Genomic DNA, 9128 nt, shown 5'->3' with positions numbered 1-9128 from the left:
TATTTTATTATTTTATTTTTTTCATTGCTATCAGAATTGCTAGTAATTCTCTCGTAAACACTGAAACTTGATCTGATATCATTTTTTCCTCTCCTTCTTTCAGTCTTGGGATGATGTATGCAAACCCCTACTTGACCTTTCCCTGGATCTTTAGATGCATCTGTAAAAACCTGTGTGTAATGTTTATACTTAGTCCATACATACTCTTTTGTTAAAGGGATAGTTCACCCCAAAATGAAAATTCTGTCATTAATTTCTCGCCCTCATGTCGTTCCAAACCTGTAAGAGCTTCGTTCATCTTCGGAACACAAATTAAGATATTTTTAATGAATTCCGAGAGCTCTCTGACCCTCCCATAGACAACAAGGATCCTTACACGATTAAGGCTCAGATATGTAGCAAGGGCATCATTAAAATAATCCATGTGACATCAGTGGTTCAACCGTAATTTTACAAAGCTACGAGAATACGTTTTGTGTGCAAAGAAAACCAAAATAATGACTTTATTCAACAATTCGTCTCCTCTACGCGTCACCATATAGCGCCATTTTGGAGAGTATGTACACGTTGTTTACATTCAGATCAAGGCATAAACAACTTAAACAACGTATTCGCGTACGGTGCTGCAGACACAGAACAGCATACGTTGTTTACATATGTGATACTCTCCAAAATGGCACTGATTTTCGCCACTGACCAAAATTGCCAAAATGGGGACAATTTTCCTTCTAATCTTGAAATTTGCCAAATATGTCAATATCAGCTGCTTCCTTCCTTTAGTGGATTGGCATCTCCACTCATTTCCACTTGTAATGCTGGAACTGGAAAAGAAGGATAGGCACTACAACTTTCTTACACATTGTTTTATGAATGCTCTGTGCACAGTGAATCAGAAGGTTCAGTTCAATTACAATATGTCTACACTCTTAGAAGAGATTGAACCTTTAGAGTTCAAAAAAGAACTTTAAAGTGCAAATATGAACTTCTAGCTATCAAAAAGGTTCAAAGTTGAACTTAAAAGTTCTATAATGATCCACTGGTTATTTAGCAGTTATTTTTTGAACCTTTGTTGTGGTAAAAGGTTCATATTAGAACCTAGCATAGTTAAGGTTCTTTCATGAACCTTTTCTAAGATGTACTGTAAAGACTAGACTGAGTACAGTTAGAACACCATTTGCTTGTTACATTAGTAAATTAATCATTCACAAACTCAGTATTAATGAATTTACTCTTATTCAGTTACTAATTGTGATGTCAGATGCAGTTGTGGCCTCCATCAGTTTAACCAAAATGTTTAGGCCTTGAGTTGATACAATGTGTTTCGTCTGTGCCCCATGCACCTCACATATCTCTAAATTGCACAATAACCTTTAGGGCACCATGTTGTTGTCAATTTTTAGAACACAAATTAAAAATCACAAAAATCAAAGTTCAGTTTTATGTTCATAAATGAACAAGAAGCTATTCTGTGTTAAATTGAGAGGGTGAAATTCTTACCCCTAAAAATAAACTTTAGGTCACACTTTATATTAGGTGGCCTTAACTACTATGTACTTACATCAAAAAATAAGTACAGTGTACTTATTGTGTTTATATTGTATTGTAAAACACTTTTGCTGCTATTGAGGTGGGATACAGGTAAGGTTAGAGACAGGTTTGGTGGTATGGGTAGGTTTAAGGGTGGGTTAAAGTGTAAGGGATGGGTCAACAGTGTAATTATAAATGTACTTACATAAATTAATTACAGATGTAATTACATATAGGTATTTTTAAAAATATAAGTACAATGTAAAAACATGTATGTACACAATAAGTGCATTGTACCAAATGATTAATAAAAAGGCCACCTAATAAAATGGGACCACACTTTATATTCAATAGGCTATCTTCATATTTTACACCTGTGCATCCTTTAACATTTACCATTCAACCTTCAAATCTCAGAAAGCCTACTAATTCAGCTCAGAACAAAACAAGTGACAAAATTGAATTATTTTAAATGAATCTAGTTAGCAAACACCTTTTAGACATGATCAGGTTGGGCACGTGTTTATATGATTGAGGAACACCATTATGTCATTATGTAACACTCCTTCAAATGTGAAGCAAATCTATGTGTTGTGTAAGGTTTCATCAGAAAGATTTTTCTTTCTTTCTTTATTAGTAGTTTTATTATTGTTGTTGTTTTTATCATTATCATTATTATACTATTATTATTACTATTTTGATTATATTGTTTCGATTTTGAGAATAAAAACAAACAAAACAAAAACATTTTAACCAGGCCGAGGGTTTCTGGGCTTGATGTGTAACGCAACGCAAAGCACTGAAACTGTTTCACGCCAGGTCAGAGGTCGCGCGGAAAAACCGTTACAAACAAACATTCAAGCGCAAGCAGCGGCACTCAGTGGAGCAGCACGAATATCTGAGGTAAGACAACAAAACCTTTCAAATAAACTACGATCTTTTTGAAAAGCTATGAAAATAACACCTACGTAATGTCATAATTGTGTGTTTCATAATGAATAAATGACGACGGGCCTACTCAATAAATGAGTACAAACGATGTTATGTGGCCACAATATTAAGTCAGTTTACCTGTCCAGAGTTATTTATTCCACATATACCATGGTTACTACACCTGAAGACCTTTTCTCAGTTGTTTTATTTCAAGATATTCTTTAAGATTTTAGCCTGCTGGTTACCGGAGTACTCGTGTATTGATTATTTTCACCAACAGAGGGCGCTGCGAGCTACATTCAGTGCTTGGTCACGTGCCGCTACTTCATTCGTGAAGAACCTGGACGACAGACGATATTATAATCAATTCTCAAAAGAGACACCATTGTCCCTATCAAGGTAGTATGTTGAATTAAAATAATACTGTTTGTATGTACTTTATAACTGCCTTTATAACTATAATTTCATGACTCCTGTTGTTTTAACAGACTGAAATTGATGGAGATATTTTAATGAACCTAGCTGAGACTACGAAAGCTGAAATATTACCAAAAATGAAGGATTAAGTTAAAAAAAAGTTAAACCTAAAGACTGAGATGCCAGCAAGACCACAGACACCACGAGTAAGTTACTACTCTACGGGTTAAAAAATTTGGGGGCACATTTTGGCTACTAATTATTATTAACTATTATAACTGTTGCCATCTGGTCGACGCTACGGAGCTCTGAGAACCAGAACGACCAGACACAGGAACAGTTTCTTCCCTCAGGCTAATTATTTAATGGGATGTACGGAAGAACTTAGCGACTTTAACATTTTCTCACATTTATGCATTTGGTTAACATTGTTATTACAAAGCAACTTTCAGTGCATTCCCACTTTTAATGGGATGCTCAGTTAGGTGTAATGGTCAGGTGTCCGCATATGTTTAGCCGAACTATATTGTGATCTTTGCAAATCATTGAGCTGTTTTTACCATACTAACATGCACCTTTCTTCAAACTTTTTTTGTAGGACTTCTTATTGATATTTCACCTGGATCAGTCTCAAGACAACATATTGCTAGTTTGTAGCAACATATTGTAGCAATAAAAAAAAGACTTTAAAAGACTGAAAGGACAAAGCAAACAAGATCAAAAATAATTCAAGGTCTGTTTGATTAGATGTGCACATATACATGGTAATTTCCACAATGCAGTAAGTTTATAATTGTAGAGAATGATGAGGGTAAAAATGTTTTTCTCTATTTTCAGGTATGCAACAGGTGAACACAACAAGATGTCTTCAGCCCTGGTTACCAAATACCAGTTCTTGAGAGTAAAGACTGGCAGAGGATGTGCTTAAAAACAAATTCCAAAAGAGATCACCTTTGATTAATGTTGAAGAAATAAATGAAATTTGCTGCAGGTTCAGCAAAGAAAACAGATCATTTTACCAGGAGTCCATCAAAAATATGGCAGCCATTGTAGACGTAGGTTTGCTAAAATAAAGTGACACTTCGATACTTACATTTCTATTATCAAGTGAGAATGTTTCATGTATATGTTTATTTTTCTATTATTTATTTATTTTGTAGATGGATGATCTATCTGGCCAATATTTGTATCAAAAGAGGCCAAGGCCAGTAGGGGTAAGTGTCACAGACAGAGTCTGGTGGCACAGACAGTGATCAACGAGTGCCAAAGAAGAGCAGTTGGGGTAGATATTGTTACTGAGTTGAATGAAGAAAAACAAATCTGCGTTGGTTTGGCACACAAAGGTAATAAATCACTGATTTACATGAACAGTAATGCTAAGAATCACAATTATCAGAAACATAGTATGCCATATTCAATTTAACACATTTTATATTTAAGGTCTCAATGGTTGCTGCTGTTTTCACTTCTATTAAAGGAGAATCAGAGATCTCTTCATGTCATCAGTGAGGTGAGTGCATTTGGAACAGTGTATCCATAATATTTAAATCTATATTTTTTTCTTTTTCAACCCCTTCTCCTGGTTATCATTTCTTCTAAACATTTAGTTAGGGGTTATTCTGTGGAACGGTTTGTGTCTGTGCATGTTCCACAGTAAAATCAGCAAGAATGAATAAAGGGAATATTCAAACAAAAATTTAAATTCTGTCATAATTTACTCACCTTCATGTTGTTTCAAACTTGTATGACTTTCTTTCTTTCTTTATCCCTTTAATGGGTCATAAACTTTACAATTTGTTATATTTAGAATTAATTGTTTTCTCACTGATGTCAACTTATAATTATTAGTAAGGGATTCTTGCAACCAAAAAACTCATAATGTAGTTTTTCATGACTACTTGCCACCCTCTCTATTATGTTAATTATGTTGATAATACAATTTACACTGCCTCAACTTTCTTTTCAAAGCCTCTTTTACATTGACAGGTTCAAAAATAGTCAAAGATTTATTACTGAAGATTTATTTTTTAATCTTAATTAAAAAAAAATAATAATAATTCACTTTAACTACTAAATATTGTTATAGTATAACATTATTTTCTCCTTGTTTAGGAACCACATACACCCAACCCCGTGCTGTTTATAAAGGGACGTGCCTTGGATGCAGAGACTCTTTCAGAAATAATGATGGAAGGAGGAGGTCTGAGAAGTAGACGATGTGAACACCGTTCTACACTTCATCTTCAACACTGAATATGCTTCAAAGTTGAGAGACACCCTGACATTCATTGAAAACTGTTTAATGTATCATAATGCCAAAACCAATATGCCAGCCACAATGGACAGTTTAAAAAAAAAATTAAATTAATGTATATGTATATAAATGCATGCTGTTGATTGTTGTTTATTTATTACTGTGTTTGTTGGTTTGTTTGTAACACATATTTATGTTTGATTGTTGTTTATTTATTTATTTATGTGTTTGTTGGTTTGTTTGTAATATATTTATGTTTGATTGTTGTTTATTTATTTATGTGTTTGTTTGAAACATTTATGTTTGATTGTTATTTATTTATTTATGTGTTTGTTGGTAACACATATTTATGTTTGATTGTTGTTTATTTATGTGTTTGTTGGTTTGTTTGTAATACATATTTATGTATTAAACAGTTTGTGGACAATCACAGTGTTCTGTCTATATAGTGAAATTGGATTAGTAATGTATAATGTAATATAAATTGTATTGCTATCTAGAAAAAGGTTAAAAAAGGAACCCATGAGGGTCATTAATGCACCTTTAAGTAAAGGTTCCAATTTGAACCTTTAAGGTTCCTCCACAGTTGCAATCTCCAGGAACCTCAAAAGGTTCATTTTTGAACCTTTTCTTCTGAGAGTGTAGGGACAAGTGCAATTTGAATTTGAGGACAGAAACTTGAAATATTCCAACTACTAACTACAACAAAAACAGTATTTGCGAGATGTTTATTACAAAATGGTATTAAAACATGAAAAGAAAAACTATACAGTAAGTATTCCTACTGACATTAACTAAACTTGTCACATGTCTTAATGTTCTTTAAGGTGCTTCTCGTGCTAGATTATCCAGAGTTATTCCATGAAAACGGAGAAAATGCCAGCCCTCTTTAGCTGTGAGGTCCTCTGCACCTTTAGCCAAATAAAAGTCTAGAGAGGGCTTGTTCCAGTCCAGCACAGAGAGCTGTAAACGCACACAATGCTGCTCTTTGGCCACCTATAAAGTAACAAAACCTACATTTTACCTTTTTACATTAAAACCATACCGATCATTCATTGAGATAACTAGCCTTGTTTAACCACAAAAAAATACAGTAAAATTAATTTAATTAGCATAATGCATTTATACAGATCATACAAATACATATACAGATCATATAAAACTATATATTTAAAAGAAAAAAGAAAGAAAATGTAAAAACTTACTTTGGCAACAGTTGCCATTAAAGCCTTTCCAATGCCTTTACCTGTAGTGTAAGCAGAGATGACTGAATTCTGCATTTTGGCTAAAACTCTTCAACATATTGATTAAGTATACACACCTCTGTACTCTGGCATCACATACAGATCTTCCATATACACAGTCCTCCCTTTCCAAGTGCTATATGTATAAAAGAAGAGAGCGTAGCCAACCTTGGTATGTCCTGTGGGATGACAATTGCTGTAAGAATACTTGTGATAACATAAATATAAAGTCTTACAAACTCATAGTACACATTTACTGTGGCTGTTAATTACTAAGGAGTTAAAATGCAGCAAAACTATAACCAGAAAACTGTGCAGTCTCAAACCAGGATGGGGGGTGCTGCTCATGCATTCATCTCATGAAGGTGCGACTTTTGAGCTTTGTCATAGCAACTGAGATTAATTATTGCTGGGGGCTGATGAGCAGTGAACGTTTTCGTTCACAGTTCCTTGCTGGTGGAATGATATTCCCAACACTAGCTGAAATGGCAAATCCCTGACAATATACAAGAAACATATAAAAACTCACACTGCTGAAAAAAAAAGAAAAAAAAAAGTCTTTGTCTCTATGCTTTCACTATTCCTTAATCCATCCCTTTTCTGGCTGTATTATTTTTAACGATGCCTGAAGCTTGGTATTACTAACACTTGCTTATTGTTTATTGCCTCTTTATGATGAATCGCTTGTTGTATTCCTGTAAGTCACTTTGGATAAAAGTATCTATAAAAAAATGTAAATGAAGAGTTCAGATGCAAAAGCCTCTTAAGTGACGTCTGAAATTTTCTTCTAAAATTAGCATTTTTATCAGACTCCTATATTAATGTTCAGTTATTTCACTTTTATTGCATCGAAAATGACCTATACATTGCCATTAGAGTAAAATTACTGAACCTAAACATAGAAGCATGATAAAAATGCTCATATTAGATGAAAATTTCAGATGGCACTTACAGGTTTTTGCATCTGAACTCTTCAAATGTAAATGTAATGAGTAAAGATCTTTCTTGGTGGAACTAATAATTCAGACTTTATGGCACAAAAATCCTAAAATATCTTGTGATAAGTAAATAAAATAAATATAAACTACATGTAATAAGTTATTTTAGGTAAACCAAAGATTATAAGTTATTGTTTACCATATTCCTGCCCTGTTTTCACTTGACATTGTGTGGTTCTGGTCTTTTAGGAGTCATTATTACCATCTTTAGACTTGTGCTCCTCAGGTACCTCGGCTACAAGACATTGGTAAAAAGGATTGGGGCCAAATCCATCCCTCTCCAACTCTTAAGAGAAAACCAGTAGAGTCAAACTTAGTAACAAATATTTGACTTCATTTTAACTTTAATAACTTGAAATGGCTTATTTAAAAAATAACCTTTATGGGAAATCTTCACTTGGTCAGGCATCTTTTCATAAACGGCCAATTCCTATAATAAAACATCCAAAGATAATCTAAAATCATTCTGCACTCAATACACGCATAACAAGTTCTGAATGGCGTTACCTCACCATAATCATGCGCGCTATATCTCGACAGTCTTCAGGTTTGGCTGCACAAATAGTAAACCTCATTTTGCATATGCGAACAGCGTTTCCCGATTTCCTCCACTAACTTCGGTCAGTGAACAATATTGCACTAAAGACCTGACTGTACACAGCGTCGGAAAAACAAGCGAGTGAGACGTGTTTAAGAGCGTCATATATCACAAATTTTGCGCAGCCTCTCCAGCAACCCACGCTCAGATCATTGCTTGTCTATGGCAAGCCATTTTATCATTTAATCTACAGTGAGGAAAATAAGTATTTGAACACCCTGCTATTTTGCAAGTTCTCCCACTTAGAAATCATGGAGGGGTCTGAAATTGTCATCGTAGGTGCATGTCCACTGTCAGAGACATAATCTAAAAAAAAAAATCCAGAAATCACAATGTATGATTTTTTAACTATTTATTTGTATGATACAGCTGCAAATAAGTATTTGAACACCTGTCTATCAGCTAGAATTCTGACCCTCAAAGACCTGTTAGTCTGCCTTTAAAATGTCCACCTCCACTCCATTTATTATCCTAAATTAGATGCACCTGTTTGAGGTCGTTAGCTGCATAAAGACACCTGTCCACCCCATACAATCAGTAAGAATCCAACTACTAGCATAGCCAAGACCAAAGAGCTGTCCAAAGACACTAGAGACAAAATTGTACACCTCCACAAGGCTGGAAAGGGCTACGGGAAATTGCCAAGCAGCTTGGTGAAAAAGGTCCACTCTTGGAGCAATCATTAGAAAATGGAAGAAGCTAAACATGACTGTCAATCTCCCTCGGACTGGGGCTCCATGCAAGATCTCACCTCGTGGGGTCTCAATGATCCTAAGAAAGGTGAGAAATCAGCCCAGAACTACGGGAGGAGCTGGTCAATGACCTGAAAAGAGCTGGGACCACCATTTCCAAGGTTACTGTTGGTAATACACTAAGACGTCATGGTTTGAAATCATGCATGGCACGGAAGGTTCCCCTGCTTAAACCAGCACATGTCCAGGCCCGACTTAAGTTTGCCAATGACCATTTGGATGATCCAGAGGAGTCATGGGAGAAAGTCATGTGGTCAGATGAGACCAAAATAGAACTTTTGGTCATAATTCCACTAAACGTGTTTGGAGGAAGAAGAATGATGAGTACCATCCCAAGAACACCATCCCTACTGTGAAGCATGGGGTGGTAGCATCATGCTTTGGGGTGTTTTTCTGCACATGGGA

The 9128-nt window shown here is 35.0% G+C and overlaps 1 protein-coding gene and 1 long non-coding RNA gene across 2 annotated transcripts; one reads left to right on the top strand and one right to left on the bottom strand.

Moving 5' to 3' along the window:
* Window positions 1-2265: 2265 nt before the first annotated feature.
* On the top strand, window positions 2266-5211 carry LOC131541466 (uncharacterized). The gene is made up of 8 exons (XR_009271516.1): window positions 2266-2430; window positions 2741-2859; window positions 2949-3083; window positions 3476-3610; window positions 3715-3932; window positions 4038-4220; window positions 4318-4387; window positions 4990-5211. It is a non-coding gene; the product is annotated as an uncharacterized LOC131541466 (long non-coding RNA).
* A 637-nt stretch (window positions 5212-5848) lies between these two features.
* Window positions 5849-8099, bottom strand: sat2b (spermidine/spermine N1-acetyltransferase family member 2b). The gene is made up of 6 exons (XM_058776433.1): window positions 7886-8099; window positions 7752-7803; window positions 7576-7659; window positions 6453-6554; window positions 6337-6377; window positions 5849-6127 (listed from the first exon to the last, which is right to left on the bottom strand). Exons 1-6 carry the CDS (start codon window positions 7946-7948, stop codon window positions 5954-5956), a joined length of 516 nt encoding a protein of 171 aa, XP_058632416.1. The 5' UTR covers window positions 7949-8099; the 3' UTR covers window positions 5849-5953.
* Between the last annotated feature and the right edge of the window lie 1029 nt (window positions 8100-9128).

Source organism: Onychostoma macrolepis, chromosome 05 (assembly GCF_012432095.1).
Source record: "Onychostoma macrolepis isolate SWU-2019 chromosome 05, ASM1243209v1, whole genome shotgun sequence".
NCBI classification, from domain to species: domain Eukaryota; kingdom Metazoa; phylum Chordata; class Actinopteri; order Cypriniformes; family Cyprinidae; genus Onychostoma; species Onychostoma macrolepis.
Note: the sequence above shows the minus strand (reverse complement) of the source record. Positions and strands in the feature narration are given on the sequence as shown.

Coding starts and splice junctions, on each gene's coding strand:
- sat2b (XM_058776433.1), bottom strand. CDS start 7,948: ATGAGGTTTACTATTTGTGCAGCCAAACCTGAAGACTGTCGAGATATA. Junction 7,804..7,885: donor ATATAGCGCGCATGATTATG/GTGAGGTAACGC, acceptor GTTTTATTATAG/GAATTGGCCGTTTATGAAAA. Junction 7,660..7,751: donor AGTGAAGATTTCCCATAAAG/GTTATTTTTTAA, acceptor TTTTCTCTTAAG/AGTTGGAGAGGGATGGATTT.